This window comes from Microchirus variegatus, assembly GCF_963457635.1.
Source record: "Microchirus variegatus genome assembly, chromosome: 9".
Taxonomy (NCBI): domain Eukaryota; kingdom Metazoa; phylum Chordata; class Actinopteri; order Pleuronectiformes; family Soleidae; genus Microchirus; species Microchirus variegatus.
The window spans coordinates 10367440-10388031 of NC_139810.1; the positions used below are offsets into that span (position 1 = coordinate 10367440).

The 20592-nt window shown below is 39.7% G+C and overlaps 1 protein-coding gene across 1 annotated transcript in view; it reads left to right on the plus strand.

Moving 5' to 3' along the window:
- Positions 1-20592, plus strand: part of LOC310931412 (poly(rC)-binding protein 4-like) — a 61612-nt gene that overhangs the window by 15754 nt on the left and 25266 nt on the right. The window contains exons 2-6 of the mRNA XM_083894551.1: positions 7771-7959; positions 8069-8092; positions 10508-10540; positions 14226-14342; positions 19940-20071. Of these exons, the coding sequence (XP_083750677.1) occupies positions 7852-7959; positions 8069-8092; positions 10508-10540; positions 14226-14342; positions 19940-20071 (414 nt within the window). The 5' untranslated portion in view covers positions 7771-7851. The remainder of the gene's footprint in view (positions 1-7770; positions 7960-8068; positions 8093-10507; positions 10541-14225; positions 14343-19939; positions 20072-20592) is intronic.

Here is a 20592-nt window from a genome sequence, read left to right on the forward strand (position 1 = left end):
ACTCAGTGGCTTTAGCAGCTCGACGACAACAGGCGACACTCTGCGATTGTGTTACGTCGTCGGGGGGGAAACAAGGAAATGTGATTAAGTTGCGCTCTGCATATACATCAACATATTTTGAATTGTATTACATCCCAAACGTTTCGACAAATACACGTACTGTTACATTCGCTACTATCGACGTGTATCAACCTTTCTACCAACCTCCCTCCAGCGCTTGAGAGCTAGTGAAAGTAATGCAGGGTTCAGAGTGTTGAGCTAACGAGATGCATTTAAAGACCTTGGTGAGTTTACAGTAACTGATCGACTTTATATAATCAAGCAAATTCTCACATACTCCTGCTTTGACTGCACACGTGTTCTGTCTAAATTACAAAAACGATTTGATTAAATTGACTCGCAGTCAAAGACAGAGGAGAATTTAATTTGCATCAGAATATGATGAATAGTCAAACTGTTCCCAGATGTCAGTCATTCTTCCAAGTTTTTTTGAACTTTGATATAAAGTGGTTAACATCAGACTGAGACGAGGCCTTTCACTCACTTGGTTTTTGTGTGGTAGGATTTCAGTGCGAAGATGAATACAGGCAATGACGCGCGTTGTGCACATCCTGCACTCAATGGAGTGCAATGTGGAGCAGAGCAGAAGCAAGTTTAGCAGTGAGTGACAGACGAGCAGGACAGTGGATGGACCCTCCATCGCTCTCTTGGTCTGACTGGTGTATTAGCAGCCTGCAGCCTGCGCCATATTAATTCTCTGAGCTCTGAGTTACCGGGTCTAATTTAGAACAGAGGAGGCTCTGTTCATCCTGGAACGCTGCTGCTGCTGCTGCTGCTGCTGCTGCTTGAGATTCTGGAAATGAGGAGTTTAGAGGCTCACCGCCCTCACACAAACACAGAGCACATGCCTTGTTATCAACCCACAGAGCAGCACATAATGATCCCTCAAACCATTAACTCCTAATGCAATCAAGTGCTAACATTTTAGCCGTGGCCCTCAGTGCTCAAACGTAATGAAGTTAGCCGAAGGGTCGCACAAATGCACTCTGCGATATGCATCGATCAGGCTTACAGTCACGATTACGAGTCTGGACCTGACAACGAATGTTTCCATTTTTGTTTATCTCCAGCCGAGCCCTCTTTGTCTGATATTTATGGAAACTGTGTGGAGCTTCTTCTAAATGACAGTTCTTTAAATAAATCTCATGAGCAGCCCCCCACTTTTTTTTTTTTAAAAGACGAACGCTGATAGAATTTAATGCAGAAAAATGACACGATGCTCCACTTCCTACCACTTTTTGACAGCTCGGTTGTGTCAAACTGTGTCACATGCAGCCATAGAGGGAAGACAAAACACACAGAGGCAGTCAAGCTTTTAAACAAGCACACACACACACACACACACACACACGCACACACGCACGCACACACACACGCACACACACACGCACAGACACGCGCAAGCATTTGAATGTGTCTTTGAAATAATCCAGCGTATGAATAAATCAGCGAAGCAGCAGCAATGGCCTTGTGCACTGAAGTAAAGAAATAAACCCGCCCACAAAGTGTCTCGCATGAGCTGGATCTTATAAAATAACACCGATTGATAAAACATGATCTCTTCACATTGCGGGGCCAAATCTGCAAACAGCATGCAGATTTATATAGAACACACACACACACACTGACACACTCACATGTCAGACAGCGTCTGTTGTGCAGCACAGTGCCGGTGTACAGTGGCACTGTGGGCGGGGCTGGAATGCACTTGGCAGAGAAACAAGTGGCCTTGATGAGTCAAAGAGGGAGAGAATAATTTGTTACTGTGTTGTCACTGAATGCGAGCGCTTAATATGATCCGGCACAATAAAGGATTTCAGTGTAAGGAGTTATTTTTTTTCCCCCTCCTCTCTCAAATATGTGGAAAGCATCATTAAAAACACATTAAATATCACTATCGTATTCAAAGTAGAGCCAGAGATGATTGACTCATTGTTAGCAGTTAGAAAGCAGCAGCCTGTAAAGATTGTATACATACAATACATTAGTCATGTCATCTAATGGCGTGTTTCCTCTGGCTCGCCTCGCCTCAGCATGCTTAAGTTGCGTTTCCACGAGCGTATTACCTGGTACTTTTTTTAGTACCTGCTCTGGTGAGGTTCCAAGCTCGCTGAGTAGGTACTATGAGTGACGTCGTCAGACTGCCGGCCAATGATTGGTCAGAGTGCCGTCACAGGAAGAGACACTCGACACAAGAATCAAGCCGAACTTACTTACTTACTGTAGATCAGTTAAAACGATGTAACAATCCCAAAAAACGTGGTAAAACAAATACCAGGGAAATGTCTAAAATCTATTTATTTATTTAACAGAGGAGTCTGGTCTATTTCACGACTATTTCAAAATCCCTGCTGCTGTATTTTAATCCAGTGACTGTGTCAGATGGAGTCTGTGCTCTGGTCATGGAGGAAGTACTGAACAAATAGTGTTAACTGATTCTAATTATTCAGTTACACTGAAGACAACTGCTTTATAAGTCACTAGTCACTAGTTTGTGTGTGTGTCGCCATAGTTTCATGCAGCCGTGCATTGATGACTCCGCCACCACGTTGAGTGGGTTATTTTTTTTGTAGTGTAAAACCCACCTAAACCGTGCCGTGCTGCACCTGCACTGAACAATGAATCGGTCCAAATCAAGTTAATTGTCATTTTGCTGTGCACACACAAGACAGTAGTGAAGACAAAATGACAGAGCATTTTCCCTTTGGATGTTCAGACAAAACAATATTATGTATGGAGCACCTTTTCTTAAAGTAGCAGTTGCATTTGGTCTGTTTAAGGTACAACATTATAAAATGCTTCTACTGAGGTCTCAGTCTTGACAGTGTGACATGATTATTATTCTCCAGCACTGTGAACTGTGAACCGAAGAGAGAATTTAGATTGATTTTAAAAATACATACATTTATATTATTGCAAATTAAATGACAATATCTATCACATTATGTAGGCCTCAGCAGTGGCACTGTATTACATAAAATTATTATATGAATGCGTCTGAGGGAAAAAAAAAAACTGGTCGAACAGATTTGTCTCTATAAGCAGCTGAGAGACCAGAGAGAGAGACAATCACATGGTTTCCGGAGTCTTGGAGGAGGTTTTATGGTCTAATTACAAAGCAACACGGGGCGAAGAACAGTCACATGTCAGCTGTGTCAAACACTAAATAAAACACAGTGATTTTCCCACACATGCATCTGCCTCACTTCTCTTTTCCTGCTTCAATGCAGCTTAATAGATTATGTGAGGTGTGGAAACTCAAACGTGCAAATGAAAGGTTACAGTGTTTTTAAAATAAGGTAGTTTGGTGGAAACACGATAGACATTTTGTGATAAACAAGACTTAACAGCAGAAATTTTGAGAATTACTGAAAATACAATATTGCTTAGCTTTAACTAAAAGTGCCGTACAAATAAAGAAGAAAAGGAAAAAGTAGTCAAGCAGAAAGAGACCCTTTCAGAATAAAAGAAACCACCCTGTATAGGCACTGATATTTTAGTGTGAGTTTCATTCGATTGAGGTTAATAATATGAATGTTATTATTAATAATAATAATAATAATAATAATAATAATAATAATTATGAGGGTAAACTCCATGCAGAAAAGCCCTTGTTCCTACATCAAAACATTTTATTGTATTTACACATACAGTATGTCAAATATCTATTAAAAAATTAAAGCCACTTTATTGATAAAGTTGTACTGTTATTTTTGGATAGTTACTCTGTTTTGTCACATAACAATAACTACAAGTTTTTCTACGTGCGTTTATATTTTTGTTGAGTGTACAACTGTACATCGTTGTAATGGTGAAAATATTGTGTGTGGTTATCAGAAATAATACCATTCTCCTGCAATGGATGAAATACAATTTAAAAATACTGCTTCTTCATGTTGTCATGATTTCTTAGGTCACTCACTTGGTGGGATTAATATCCGGCCCAGTTGATTAATTAAAGATATTCAGTGTCTTTTATACTGGAAAAAAAGAGGACAAGAAGGCACTCACAGTCACAGTCTGATGCAAATTCAAGTACCATTTTTAAACCCACACATTGGCTTTTAGTACAATATTGAATAGTTTACATTAGAAGAAGACAAATGTACGTTCTGCTCATCACGTTTTTCACCTTTTCAACAAACCCTTATAAACCTCATCTCTCTCCTCACTGTCAGACATCAGGAAATCTGCACCAAACGTGAATGAGTCTTTAAACTGATTGTAGACATTGTGCTGTGACAGTGAGCAGCTGTGTGACACACGCATTAATCACACTCTATGTCACATAACTGACAAGTATGTAGTTATTCTGGGATCATTACAGATGCTTCTCATTTGCTGTCCGTGCGTTAACTCTGTCTCTGTCTGCTCTCCCACACACACACACACACACACACACACACACACACACACACACACACACACACACACACAGCTGACTGTGATGGAGCAGATAAAAACCTGGGCTCCCTCCCGAAGGGAAAAACGCCAACATTTCAATCTCATGAATGAATTTGAGTCACTTTGAATTAGGGCCGGGAGATAAAAAAAAAAAAATGTTATACTGGTACCGGAACAAGAGCAAACCAATCATCATTTTCTGTAGCGCAGCCTTGGAAAAAGTTCTTTTAGCTCTAAAGGTATTCTTAGCTTTCACAGTCTCTACCTCTGTCCACACAACTGTCGCCTGTTTAAGGAGAATGTGAAGAAGCTTTCATGGGAGAAATTTAAGTCTTAAGCACAGCAAATTGTGATTTAGTTTGAGTTATAATCTTAGACTATAAGACAATAACTAGTCATATTTTAGTCACCAGAGGTGCTTTAGTTTTAGTCAAAAATATAATCATATGAAATAATTACTCGATCATTAATTGATCACTAAATTAATCTAGACTATTTTGATAATCGGTTTGACGTTTTTATTAATTAGTTATTATTAAAACAAGATTTTTGATTGTTTTAGCTTCTTAAATGTGAATATTTTCTTTGTTTCTTTGCTCCACATAACAAATAAATCATTTAACCTGAATCTTTTTGTGGACAAAACAAGGCATTTGAGAACCAATTTGAGAACCAAACAATTAATCGAGAAAATACTAAAAAGATTTTGTTGCAGCTCTACATTTTACCTTTCATTTTTAAAAAGGAATAGGTGCGTAAATCCCTTTTGAAGTGAAATCTGTCTCTTCCTTGTCATTTAATTGACTTTGCAGCCTCTCTCATGGTCAAAATGTACATTTGTTGCATCTCAAAGCACAGTATTGAACTTTCTCCACATTCAGGCACCTCCAGGTACAGAAATGTTCTCCTGTTGTACCCACATTTTTGAGTTTGTATGGGTATCATTTAAAAACTGCCCAAACACACTTAAAATAAATTATTCTCACCTCATAGGGAATATTTTCTCCCCCTCTTTTTTTCCCTTGTCGTCCAATTTGAAAGAAATGACTCAGCGACTGAGAGGAAGTGCTCTTCAGTTAATGAAGACATAGACAGTGTGTAAGTCATCGACGGCCTCCTGCAGAATGTCAGGGCCCAGAGCTCTGATCTCATGCAACAGTAACACTAACACTGCTGCTGCTGTTCATGGTCCATTTCATGCAAACAGTGGTTTTCATGCTGACTTTGATACTTTTTTCTTTTTTTTTTTAACACAGAATTACACTGATTCACTAATGAATGAAGTTCCTCACTTAAAGGGACACTGTGTATTATTTATGGGTTTATATAACCCAAAATCCACTTTTTTATACATATTATGTGCTCCTGCATTGTCTAGTCGTATAATAGTTTTTGTTTCATTTTCGTAGTGTTTCAAAAAGTCATGTAAAATAACATGGTCGCGGGCCGCGGTTGCATAGCCACTGTTAGCAGCGAGACGCCATGTTTCTACCGGAGCCTGTAAGGACAAACGCGAGAGAACAAATCAAGCGTCTCTTTACCTGTTTGCGGAAGTCCCGCCTCCTCTCTCTCCGCTTCGTCTGCTACAGTCGCGGTAGCTCGCCCTCTCCCTCTCCTCACGAACCTCATCTGCTGACACGGAGAAAGAGGACGAGGACGACATTTGACCAGCTGAGGATACCGTGGCGCTCAGGGAAGGGAGGGGGTGAGCAGAGGAGAAGTTCTTTGTTGTAAATTTCAGCCTCTCCTCTAGATGGCACTATAAACTACTTACTTCACCTTTAAACGCTTGATTATATCAAGCCGCCTGAGATATTTTGGATGATATTAGATGTATTCATTGCATCATCGCTGCATCTGAACATACAGGATTTAATCTCAGAGAATTAGCTTTCTGAAAACTGTGCCGGGAAAGATGTTCTAGACCAAGACAAACAAAAAAGTCACCCATAACCATGGCCTCAACTCAACAGGAAGTCAGCCATTTTGAATTTGCACCCTATAGAAATGAGATAACTAGTCTGAGCGTGTTTGTCGTATTGACATAATAAATCATAAATCATAAATCATCATTGTTCTTCTTGGGCTTCTGTAAGAGCACGGAGGTCCAAAATAACCCTCATCTCAGCTATTGATAGAAGTAAAAATAAGGTATTCTATGGAAATGAAAAACTACAATTCAAACTGTTTTTTAATATAATTGACATTATTATTATTATTATTATTATTATTATTATTATTAATAATAAACATCTGTATAAAAAATAAGTATTTTTCTTTGAGCATTAATTTAAAACAATAGTAGTGTCTGCACTAATCAAGTATAAAATACAAATATTAAATGGCTGGTCGTCAAACAACGATGACTTCTTCAAATAAACTTTTGCATGAAAAGTTCTAGTGTGACTTGGCAGCATTTGTCAACTTTTTGAGACTAAAAATGTGTAAGAATTGGTTGATTAATAATAATTGGCTAATGCAGAATATTTTAAAATGGCAAATATCAGCCAGACCAGTTAATTGGTCTAGTGGTGGAAATGTGACATTTTGAGAAGAGACATTTTCGATTAATTCCCAAGATATCATCCAGACACCATTCTATATATACATAACATATATTATATATAAATATATATATACACAGTATATCAGACACAGGTAGAGTGTTAATATTTAAATAATATTTATTAATTAAGAGGTGGAATGGTGTGGATCCAGATTTTAATGTGAGATTCCTTATCATTTTGTAAACGTATGGGTGAAACAGCTCTGCTGGGGACATTTATTTAACTTTTTTTTGTACCATACAATTCATATAAACCTCAATTTTAGTATACATCTTTGCACTTGCCGTGCAAGTTGAAGCAAAGGAAAGGAAAAGAAAACACAAGCTGATCTTAGGCTGAAGATGACATAAGAGCTACAAATCAAGTTTTAACGCTGCAAAGTCGTGTTATATTTACTGGTGATGTTTTACACTTGGATTAATATGTTTTTAATTATTATATTGTGTCATTTTCTGTTTTCTTGCCCAGGGACTGTGCTTATAAATGAGTGTATCTCTAGCTCTGAAGCAGTGCACTCACTGTACACAGCAGTACAAATCAAATCAAATCAATAAAGTTCATTAAACAATGGTGGTAAATTAATATTTATCTTGTCAGGGGTTTTACTGTGCCTGTGTGCATGCATGCGTTACACGTTAATTGCCAAGTATGGTGGTTTATGTCAACACTGATTTGCATGTTCAGGACTTGATTTGTACATTTATTTCATCATTCTTGTGTACTTCTCTCTGTCTCTCAGAGAACTAAAGGACACTGAAGAGCCAGAGAACCAGCGCTGGCCTTCGTTTGACTCCGTGTGACCAGCGAATGAGCCTTGTTCATGCGTCTCCCTGCATGCCACTCCCACATCACTATGAACTGTGAGCAGGACTTTGGGGACGGGGGCTTGGGAGTGACCCTCACGTTACGACTGCTCATGCATGGAAAGGTACAAAAACCTTTTTTTTTGATGATTTAAAATTAACAGAACTGATGAATAAGACTGCAATTTTGTTCTGTTTTACACTGTAAATATGTATATTCCTTTTGTATTTCAGGAGGTTGGCAGCATCATAGGAAAGGTGAGGTGTACCATTTTTCTTCCATCTATCTATATTGCACAATAATATATATATTTATAAATGTGAATTAGAATAAGTTTTTATAATTATTATTATTATTATAAGCTTTATTTACTCTAAAAGCGCATTGAGATGTGTGTGTCCTGGCAAAGACAGGCAGCAGGACACATACAACCACAAGCATACACAAACAAAATGAATACATTAAAATAAAATAAAAACCCTGCTGCTGTATTTCAGTCCACTGTGTCAGACGGAGTCTGTGCTCTGGTCATGGAGGAAGTACTGAATAGTTTTAATTAACTGATTCTAATCATTCAGTTACACTGAAAACAACTGCTTTACAAGTCACTTGTCACTCGTTTGTGTGTGTGTGTGTAAAATGAAGTCACAGCAGTTTCATGCAGCCGTGCAGTTAATACTCCGCCCACGTTACTATTTTGTAGTGGAAATGCAACCTAAACTGTGCCGAGGCAAGGCGAAAAATGCTTTATCTGTGTCTAATCCTATGCACATATGTTCTTACATTCCGCTATGTTAAAAGGCAGATATTTGTTAGTGGTGCTTTTTATCTGACGTTATAAAAAGCCTTTGTTAAATCATTTCTCTCTCAGCCTTCAAAAATCAGCAAAGAACCAAACCTCCCAACAAACTGTTGTTGTTCTGAATACCTTCGTCCCAAATGTAATTGCCTCAAACCAACCCTCTTAAGACCTTACCCCCCCACACACACACACACACACACACACACTACCCATAATGCAACACAGTAATTCATCAAACAAATAAAAAAAACATTAGTGCTAGCCTCCTTTTGAAACTGAGCTCTGCAGACGTATTAGTGTTCGGCCCCTTGTGAGCACTAACAGACACTATGCTGTCTGTTAGGGAGAAGCTGCGCCCTGAGCCTTAATGCAACACACACACAACACACACACATCATACACACAACACACACACATCAATACAAGAAAGAACAGAGACAAATAATAATGGATGTGATGGAAAGAAAGACATCCCAATTGAGGCTGGTGCAGGAATAAAGAGCGGAAATTGAGTAGGAAACAAAGGTAAGTCAAGGCAATTTGATTCTATATCTGTTCAGACGTATCAAAAGGCAAAGTTAAAAGAAGTTTAAGGTTAGTGAAAGGTTACAGTTGGCGATCTTGAGTTGTTATTATGGTTTTAAACACATTTTTTATTCAAATAAATCAATTTGAACTTTAATTATGCACTCAAACATGCACGGATATATAATTAAATCATTGAGTCCAGGGTTATTGTTAAGTGCAGTGGCTGTTATCCCAATTTTCATTTCAACATTTTAATTATGAATGTCTGTAAAAGCCAAAAAGCATAAAAGTGATGCTGTATGTTTTCATTTTAACAGTTATGAACATTTAAAGGTTGGTATAAAAATGTCATGTTAACTGAAGGAGTAAAATAATACAAATAAGATAAATAGAGATGTGTAAATGAGTAAAAACAAAAAATAACAACAAGACCATGCAATTGTATGATTTTAGATTTTGTCTTGATATTTTTAAGTCTAGTAAGACTCAAATACATTAGGTTCATTCAAACCAAAGTAAGCAATGTTATAGGGCATAGTGTTTATTTTAGTGGGAATTAGGTTAATGTATGTGTGTGTGCTACCATTTTAAGTTTGTCCACCATTTTATTTAATCAGTGCAGCAACTTCATTTCCAGGTGATAATAGATAAACATCATTTTATATACTTTAATTCAATTTCTCTTGCTCGGTCCTCCTAAATTTTAAATTCCAGACACTGGACTCTGAAAAGCATGTGTGAAAATGAGAAGTTTTCAGCTTAAATTCAAGAAACAGGGTGTAAGAAAAAGAGCGAGAGATGAGTTAAAGTCACTGTTGCAGCTCGACACAGAGAAGCTCTCGACGACGTGCAGTGCTCGGACTGATAACTTGCTACTCCAGCCTTTTTTTTCCTTTTCCTATCTCAAATCTCTCATCTTTCTCCCATCAATAACAGCCTGACAAGCTCACAATGAACCACAAATAATACCTTTTTAGAAGATATAACATAAGTAAAGGTGTAAGAAAGTGAACAGAAGTGTGATGGCTCGGGGATGGAATTTAGCCAAAAAGAAAAAAAGGGGGGAGGGGGAAGAAGTAATCGGGAGCGAAGAGCACAAGTGCAGTGAAACACAAAACCAAAACATGCTCAGATGCGCTGAATATACAGCCGTTACGTCTCCCTTTGTGTGTCCGATATGTTTGTGAGACTGAGGTGCAAACGCTCGGGAGATGATGCGCGTGCTCTGAATCAGCAGGTCTCGCTCAGGCATCAAGGACACTGATGCAATTATGTTTTTTTTTTTTTCAAACCAAGTGCATTTGATTCTGATTAAAGCTGTCCTTCATCTGCTCTCTTCCAGAAAGGAGAGACCGTGAAGCGAATACGAGAAGAGGTACGTGTACAATAATTCACACCTATAAACCAAGACTTCTGCCACTCCCAGGATGATGTTGCCTTTTCCTTTTTTTTTTTTTTTTACAAACCTTTGGGGAACATTATATCTACATATTCTGCGCAAGGAATTAATGTTTGAATATAAATGGTCTGTATTTATAAAGTGCTTCTATTCTCTTGATGACCAATCATAAGCTGCTCTACACTACAGTCTTGCCATTTTCCCATTCACTCACACATTCATACAGAGCAGCTACATGCAGGCATATAGCAGAGTCGGGAATTGAACCCACAGTTGAAAGACAGCTCGCTCTACCACTGAGCCATGTAACCTATATGTCTATTCTAATTTCTAAAGTGAAGAATCACAGTCACAGGTATTTGAGGGTGAAAGAGTAGGTGTTTTTTAAAAAATACCCGTGCTAGTGTAAACTTAGCCTTAGAAATATTTTTGCCTTTGATGTGTCTAGTACAAATTGGCACGTTTTTTATGTAGATGCAACAAACGTGCTCTGACGAGTTTGCTCATTTGCATAGGGTGCAAATCGGCAAAATGGACTGCAAAATTAGAAATGGCAGTCTTCCTGTTGAGTTGTGGCCATGGTTACGGTCGACTTTTTTGTTCGTCTTGGTCAATACATCTTCTCGTCAAGTTTTGGGGAAATAGGGTGGAACAATTTGGCCTCTGTTTTCACCTTAGGGGGCGCTATAGAGCCCTTGAGCAACACACGGGTCCAGGAACTATGGCAATATAGCATTTTCGTCAGACCTGACCTCTATGCAAAGTCAAAAATGACCGCAAATCCTCAAATATAATAATTCTAAAGGATAACAATAGGTTCCTTGCACAAATTCATGCCAGGAGTCATTTGAATCCTCAAGTTTTGCAATTTCCCAAAGGCATCACCTGCAACCAGGCTCTTATTGGACAATACCAGCTGTCAATCACACTGGTGTGCCGTACTTCATCATCAATTTCTATCTAAATGGTAAAATAATTTATAAAATTGACATAAAGTCCTGGAACTAGTGATTTAGACGATTAACTCCTTAATTCCTCCTCCAGGAGGAACACGGTAGACTATGTTTATTTTCTGTATACACAGACTAGGCTCACTTACACATTTTCCAACATTTGATAAAGTGGGCTGTAAGGAGGCATTTAGGTTTATCGAGGATCCAGGAAGATGAAAAATATTCTTAACATTTCCAACTTTTCCATGTGGCAGCAACAGATATTGAAGTGATTTTATGCAGATGAGGTTGTTCTCCACCTTGCAGAGCATGTGAGTCAGTGGTGACGTGTGACACAATCTTCAAATAATGTCTCCAAGATGATTTTGATGGCACAGGTTATTAAGCCGGGTTTGTTTTGGTTTGCAAATAATAGTTTTTAGAAATGTACAAGACCAACATATGATAACTGAGTCAACAGAGTTGAGGATCATACTGTTTGTTTTTAATTATGTGTTTTTATGTATGTGTGTCATGCGTGACACACAGATTATAAACGAGCACACTCATTTCCCTGTTTACCAACACATCAGCTCCACCTCATCTCTCTTTTTATTTTCCGCGAACAGTTTTCATCTGCAGTAAAAACACAGTTCAATCTCAGAGGGCTGCTTTCAAACTAGTCAGGGTTTTCCAGCAGATGTGTGTATTAATAACAAAGCTGTGGGAATAAGCTAATAATAATAAAGCCTACTGAATACAAACATTGTCCCATTTAACTCTTGGGCAACCTTTTCAATTTGAATCCATCGTTGACTGCACCTCCTCTAGCTGCTCTCTTTCTGCCTCCTGGTTCAAACAACTTCCCTTTTCTTCCACTCCATACCCCTGTTTATAAATCGCAAGGGAGCAGCCAAACTAATGCCACAAAGACTTGGTTAAGTCTTTGTAAAGAGTAATTCAGCTGACACTGTTTCTCTCAACGGCTGCTCAGGTTTTATGCTGTACTTTATGAGGCAGGAGGATAAACAGAGGAACAGTGAGGTCATGGGACAATGCAGCCCCTGCAGAGCTGCTGGATAAATCACTGGCCCGTGATAGTCATCCATGCATTCATCAAGTCAGACAGCCATTTTTGGCCTTTGTGACGTCCGAACTGCACGAGCCTCATACTGTCACTCCTTTCCCCGAGCCCTACAGCTACAGTTGGAGCATGAGTCATTCGAATGACTGGAAAAAATGGCCTGCAGGTCAGAGTGTTGTCCTGTTTCTGCTCATGTGAATTTAAGTCACAGAAACACAAGGGCACAAAATGGAGTTAGGGAAGAGCATAGGGTCGTACAAGGGCGATAACCCCAGGAGATGAGATGAGAGAAATGTACTGTAAAGCTTTCAGCCTCATCTCCTTTATTTCGTGTCACATGTGCAGTGCTGTGTCTCTGCAGCCGCTGTGTGCTTTGCGAGATCCCGGATTAAAGCAATAATTTCTACATTGTGAAAAATGCTTTCTTGTCGAGAGTTAAATGAGAGGATGACTCATGTTTTTTTATGTTGAATCTGAAGCTGCAGTCAGCTAGTTAACTAGGGGACCGTATCTATGTTCCCCGGGTCCTATGTTCCCTGCTTTGTATGTGACCGGGGAACATAGGACCCTTTCTCGAAAAAAGGATCCTATGTTCCCCACTTTGTGGAAGCCTGGGTGTTGAGCTCCAGGGTAAAGGGTTAGGGTAAGTGTAAGGGTTAGGTTTAGGTTTAGGGTTAGGGTAAGGTCCTATGTTCCCCGGGTCCTTTTGGGTGAACAGCGGGGAACATAGAACCCTTTTTTTAGAGAAAGGGTTCTATGTTCCCCGGTCTCATACAAAGCGGGGAACATAGGACCCTTTGGGTGAACAGCGGGGAACATAGGACCCTTTTAAAAAAAGGTCAGATGCTCCCCGATTGGGGAACATAGCACACGGGGAACATAGGTACGACCCAGTTAACTAGTTAGCCTAGCTTAAATAGTACGTATTTGTTGAGTACTCCAACACTAAAAATAGTCAGGCACTCTTGAAGAACTTGGCTGACTGCATTTATTTACATACACTATATATAAAATATGTTATAATTATAATAATAATAACATTTAGTGTATACTATAGTGTATTTTGGTGTGGGAGAATAAGCAAATTTACAAAGCTTTATTTCCAGGTGTAAAAGGCTGTATAAAGGTGAGAAAGAGCAAAGACTGTATTCTTTAGCACAGGTGTCACTGCACTTTGTCAAAGCCATTTTCCTGCTTTTCCAGTCTTACAGACACTAGCTTTAATAAAGTGTAACTGTAACAAAAACAATTTACTTCGGGATAATACAATAATTCTGATTCTGATAACTAAACCCCCTCTGAATCTAACTCCACCCAATGTCTGACTTTGAAAAAATGCGAAGAAGTGGGGTGAGAGCTGAGTGTATAAGGGAGGGAGAGTGGGGAGCAGTCCAGGCAAGAGGGGCCTAAGAAATCCAATGGTAAAATGTGGACACATTAACTGGTGTTTGACCAGAGAGGCAGTAGATACACCTATTTGTGTAAACACTACACTGTGATTTGCACCTGCATCAGTAAATAACATTATTAGATAACCATATGCACTCTTTCACACCACACCCACAAGTAGGTTCTCTCTACGAGAAAAGTGAAAGTGTCTAAAAGTGTCGTTTCTCAAAATGTTTAACACCTTCTGTCCCAACAGAGCACTGCTCGGGTCAACATCTCAGAGGGATCCTGTCCAGAGAGGATCATCACCATCACCGGCTCCACAGACAGCGTCTTCAGAGCTTTCACCATGATCACATACAAACTTGAGGAGGTAACTTTTAATGGATAGTACTCACTCACTTCTACCACATCAAGGAAACTCATAGACAGAGAAAAACTACCAGGCTACAAAGGAAAAATATGTTAGGGCCAAAATAAGTTGGCCGTGAGAGTGAGTGAGGAAAAGTGCAGGAAGCTTTTTCACCCAAGTATCGCAAAAAAACAATCTCCTGAGCTTCAACATCTCAGCATTAACACTGATGCACTGCTATTGCTATCGACCATGCTCTATAGTGGAGTACATTTGGATATCATCTGGTGTGATGTGTTTACATTATTGTCTTTGTCCATTTCACATGCAGTAAATGTCTTTGGATATAGGCAACATCTTCTTTGTTGATCAATAATTTCATCATAAACTTTCAGTGTAATGTAAATCAAGTGATCAGAGAGAGAGAGAGAACCAAACTCCTGCATCTCTTTTAGATTCTGGTTCCAGCCTTGGAGAAACCGGGTCCATGCATGATGGGAAACTCAGAGATACAGGGCCCTGCTATTGGTTGTTATAAATGTGCAACTGCATTTACTTTTGGTGAAAAAGTGAAAAACAACATTTCTTAAAGAGAGTCAGACAAAAAAAATGTAGTAAAACAAATGCCAGTAGAAGTGGAACATTTCAGAGATGGAGAGATTGCCTTGGGTCAGTGGACATCTGTCACATGACAGAACAGAGGTCCATCTGTCCATGTGCTCATCTAGTGGGAGGGGCTTAGGCCAAAGAGAGTATTAAAGCGGAACTAGACCGGAAGTTCCTATTAACGCTGTTTTTTAGTGTGTATCTGCATCATTACCTTGTTTATGAAGCCCTGACGGTTCAAACAAACAGTTCAGTCATTGCTGAGAACGCTGTGTTTATTGTAATCTCGGGGCTCAACGAGATCTCTGAAAATCCAGTAATAGTTACGTAAGCAGCGGTTCTCCTGAACAACCGATCGTCCTGCTCCGGGCACTAGTCCGGGCACATCCGGTTGCGTACATTGAACCGCAGAAGAAGAATAACGTCCGTTGTGGAGGTGTTTCACGAGCGACAGTGTCTTCTGACTCTGGGTCTGACTCCGGTTTAAAGTCATAAAAGGGACTGCGGCAGGGAGTCGTGACAAAGCTATTTTTAAACACTGTTAAAACAATGTTTTGATAATGAGGAGCAGTGCATCCAACGTTCCAGAGGGGGGCGCTGCGCTTCTGAGAACGGATGTGCTGGATAGTACTGGCCAATCACAAGACTCTGTCTTCTGGGGGTGAAAGTTCACTCTGAAATCTCGCAGCAGAAAAACAGCGGCAGAAAAGAGGATTTCTATCGGCTCGTTTATAGCAACTAGGAGGTTTTTGACCATAAAAACAAGTTAATATATGTAAGTAGACCTCCATAACTAACATATATGTGCAACAGGACCACTCTATGTGAGCTTTAAATGACCTGAAGATGAGACAATCAGTGGTATATAGTGTGTATTCCTATAATGGGGGTCACAAAGTTGGTGTAGTGGTTAGCGCTCTTGCATTTGCAGCAAGAAGACCCAGGTTCAAGCTCTGGTTGGAACAAGGGCCTTTCTGCCCTCCCACAGTCCAAAAACATGTCATGAAATATGGAGATTAGGTATATTGGACACTCTAAATTGACCATAGGGAGAGTGAATGGTGGTTTGTCTCTATATATGGCCCAGCGACGGACTGGCAAGCTGTCCAGGGTGTGACCCCATGTCAGCTGAAAAAGCAGTAGAAAATGGATGGATTTATATAATGTTGATCACTCACTACAGCGTTGCTTTAAACGACAGTTTTTGCCATTCGTCCTTTCACTCACTCATTCATATTTCACATTGCCAGCACTGTTCTCAGGAGCAAGTTGGGGTGAAGTGTCTTGCCCATGGACACATCGGAAGTGTAGACTAGCCAATGGAACACACAACCTTCCAGTAGAAAGATGGTATTGCTCTACCACTGATCCACCTGGCATCAATCAACAATCAACCATTGTTTTAGTAATCTCACTTACTACACTACAGAGTAGTACATACGCCACTCAGTAAAAGAGCAGATGCACCTGTTAATGAGAATGTTATGTATATCATTTCATGTTATTCTAAGGAGTTGGAGTTGACAGGCTCCTCTCGCCATTAATTCCTATGGCGGCTGTCGATCACCACACTAATTAATATGGAGGACTGAGCACCATCTTGTCTGTGGTTAAGCATCACAGCAGACACTGGCACATAAAGCGGTGCTCCTCTGCTCAGGTCGACAGCCTTCAGCAAACACGTGCTGGCTGGGAGCACAGTCCAGTATTAATAATAAAAGATGTCTCAGAGTCACTTCTTTTTCAACCCTGAAACCCTCTCTGATTTCCATGGCAACGTGTTAGCCGACCCACCGTTTCCTCCTTAGTTGAGTTATTGCACGTGTGCTACCTTTTAATTAAAAACAAAAGGTGGATAATCTTCTGTGTTAGATCCACATTCTTTTTTCTCCTAACCCCAGTCTAAATTGGTAATGATCACACAGCAGCACAGGCTCTCTTAGCTGTTGCAGTTGGCATTGGATCAAACCCCAAACATGTATAAGAGTATCATATGTATATTTTCACCACAGGTATAGATGCACAGCATGTATGAAAGCCACATAATCTCTGAGTACCACCAGAAACACAAACATTCTTTGGAGATTTAAGGAACTCGTGTAAGCGGCGTCTGTGTAGCCCACTGTGTTATTTCCACCACTTTGCTTTGAGAGTCTCTTTTTATTTCCCTGCGATTGAACAGCAGCATCATAGCAATGTTCACAGTTGTTAAAAAACGTGGCTTATATTTTTAGATCAAATCAAGAAAACGAATGCCCAGAGTCTTCTGATTGTGCAGGCAAGCTGCGCGTTCCTCTTCTAATGAGACGAGACGTCAAGGAGCCTGATCCGCCTCACTAAATATAGACGAAGAGCAGAGAGAGAGGCACAAGAGCCTCGTCAGAATATGCTTTTCAAATTTAAAGTTCGCTGTTAGTGGAATTGTTATGTTCCCTTCATGAGCAAAATCCCTCGAGGCGACACGTCCGTGCTGTCACCTCTGAAGACAAACTCTGCTAATTTTACCACAGACTGGCCCCAGTGCACACTCAAAAAAATCAAAGTGATGAACTCTGATGGGAAGAGAGACGACATATCTTATTTACATTTCAAAGGTTAACAAATTAATTAAAATCTCTATCACGATCCTCAGCAGAGTGGACAGATGTTAGTTACATGGGCTTAAAAATACTGTAGACACTCGAGAAATTGGCGAGCTTCTATTTCTTTATTCTAAATTTAATGTTCTGGGCAAAAGATAAAAAAAAAGAAAGTTGTAAGTTACATTCTACATATAGATTTTAGGCGTTGATGTATAAAATAAAATGCATACATTTTAATGCATTCATCGTCAAACTCGCATTTGAAAGAAAATGGTTCCCTTTTGATTTTCTTTGCAGTGTAGGCAGTTTTCAGAATATACAATGTTTTTGTCTTATATTGCTCGATGATGCAGTTGAAACGTTGGCATAACTCCTCCTTAAACACTGTAACAATATAAATAAAAAACATCCCTGTGCTCAATCAGCAGTTTTCCCCATTTACTCATGAGTTACTGCATCTGTACATTTACGACTGTGCCTTTGATTTGCTAGCTGAGATGTCTTTGTCCTGAAAAAGTGTTTGCCTTGAAGAAAAAATGCACAGAAAAGTTCTGCCACAATATTTCAAATTATCTTAGAAGATTATAAAATGACGTATAGAAGAAGAACAGAAAGAAGAGCAGACTCCTGATGTGAGGCTGCAGTACCACTGTTAGAGAAAGAGGGAGATAGAGAGCAGGGCGGTCTGTTTGCTGCTGGAGTGTTGATGTAAATATGCTGTACAAACACTGACTAACTAGCGGATTTGGTTCATCAATTGCATGTGTGTGTGTGTGTGTGTGTTCTTGTATGGGTATATTTGTGAGCACCAAATGGCGGTGAGGACATTCTGGCTAGTCTTCATTCCGACACCCATGAAAATTGCTTTGTCAGGGTTAAGACCTGGTTTTACGCTTAGAATTAGGTTGGAGTTCGGGTAAAGGGTAGGGTTAGGCACTAACCCTATGATGATGATGGTTAAGGTTAGGGTTAGGGGCTATGGAATGCATTATGTCAATGAATGTCCTCCTCACTAGGTTTAGGGTTAGGTTGCTATTCAAACGTGTGTGTGTGTGTGTGTGTGTGTGTGTGTGTGTGTGTGTGTGTGTGTGTGTGTGTGTGTGTGTGTGTGTGTGTGTGTGTGTGTGTGCGTGTGTGTGTATAAATATAAATATAAATATTTTGTATTTCTTTAAACTGAGTTAAAAAGAAATCTCAATGTGAGCAGGGTCAGCGTGTTGTCATTGGGAAGGACATGTAGATGCTCTGGCTCAATTTTAATGGAGTAGAGCGAAAAGCTCAAAAGCACAGTTTGCTCACCACTGCTATTGCAATTAATGCTCTCCCTTTCATGCGGCATGCAGTGGCACATAAAAATGATTTAACAGCTTTTTTTTCCCCGACCCCTCACTGGACAGAAGAACATACATCACTGCTCTGCTTCCTGTGGACTCTCATTCCACACACTCAAATATACAGAAGCTGAGGTTAATTTGGTGCAGGAGCTCCCACTCTCGCTCTTCATTACACTCAAAGCTCAACCTTCAGTAAATCACATTTGCTTCATCTTTTTGATTGAAGATGATGCAGTAGAAATGAATCTTGGCTTCATAATGACTGCATCGCAACACATTATGAATATAAGGCCTTGTGTGATCAACAGCTTTCTACAACAAGTGGATCCTGTGTGGACACCTGTAAGAACACAGGTACCTTTACTCAGAAAATGTGTGGTTTTGTGTCACATTAAATATCCTTGGGTGCAGATATAGGCATTTTGGATGGGGAATAATGCAGTTATTTTCTGTTGTAAAACCCTGTCCTGATTAGTAAGAGTAAAACTTAAACTTAAGTCTTATCAGTGTAAACATGACTGTTGTGTTTTTCATCATCACACTGAGCGACTAGCTTTAAAGCTCGGGTAGTCAACATGATTTATTTTGTCGACTTCTGCACCTGCTCTCAACTCAGCCTTAGGGAAATCTTGCACACGACAGGAGACTTTGACCAATCACAGTGGAGCTCAGAGAGATCAGGCCTAACAACTGCCTACGCTGGGAAGTAACCTAAAGGAGGGAAGGAAAAAGGACAAAAACATTTCAGAGATGGAGATATTGCTTTATGTTTGTCCATGTTCCTCTGGTGAAGGGGCTCAGGGAGCTGTGATGCCAAAATGTTAAGCAACAAGCAATCCAGAGAAAACATCATGCTCTAAAACACCAACATAGAAAAAGCACCTATATTTTTCATGATAAAACTAAAATTGATAGGGTGAATTTATAACAGTTTGAACAAAATGATCTGGAGTCAAATTCGGTAGAAAATACTTGGAATTAACACCAGCTGAGGTGATTATCTTTGACCTCTGCTATCTGATCTCTCACTTTCCTGCCAACCTCACCATGTTTTTTTTTTTCTTTTTCTTTTTTCATCTCTTGTACCTCCCTGCAGGACCTGACTGCACTGGTGGCCAACGGCACCATAAGCTCCAAGCCACCGGTGACCCTGCGGCTGGTCATCCCTGCCAGCCAGTGTGGCTCCCTCATCGGAAAGGGAGGAGCAAAGATAAAGGAGATCAGAGAGGTGAGAAGTCCGAACACAAATCTACCTCTTTTGCTTACTTTATAGGACCATAAAGACCAACGCTGAAATATGAAGTGAGCAAATCTGCTGGGAAAAGCCTCAGCTAAAATAGAAAGATACTACACTTTAAACTGTTTTGTTCTTCTTTTCCCTCTGCTCCATAATTACATTAATACATTTTAGGTTGAACTAGATGTTCCTATTCAGGATCGCTGCAATTACAATTCTCGTATATTAGTCCTGGGAAGATGTAGTGCACACACATTTGTCTACAGTTGTCAAGTTAAATAAAATATGGAATGTATGAATATTTTTGCATGGATCACAAGACATACGTGCTAAAGACACTTGAAGAAGGAAAATTTACATAAACACACTTGGTGATGTCCGAATGTGTGTCGAATACAAACTAAAGCTGAAGCTGATGGGAATATGGCGAGGTTTGCAGAACATTTTCTTTATTTCACACACATTCACATTAGAAACATAACGTGAACATCAAGTGAAATATAATTAAATTG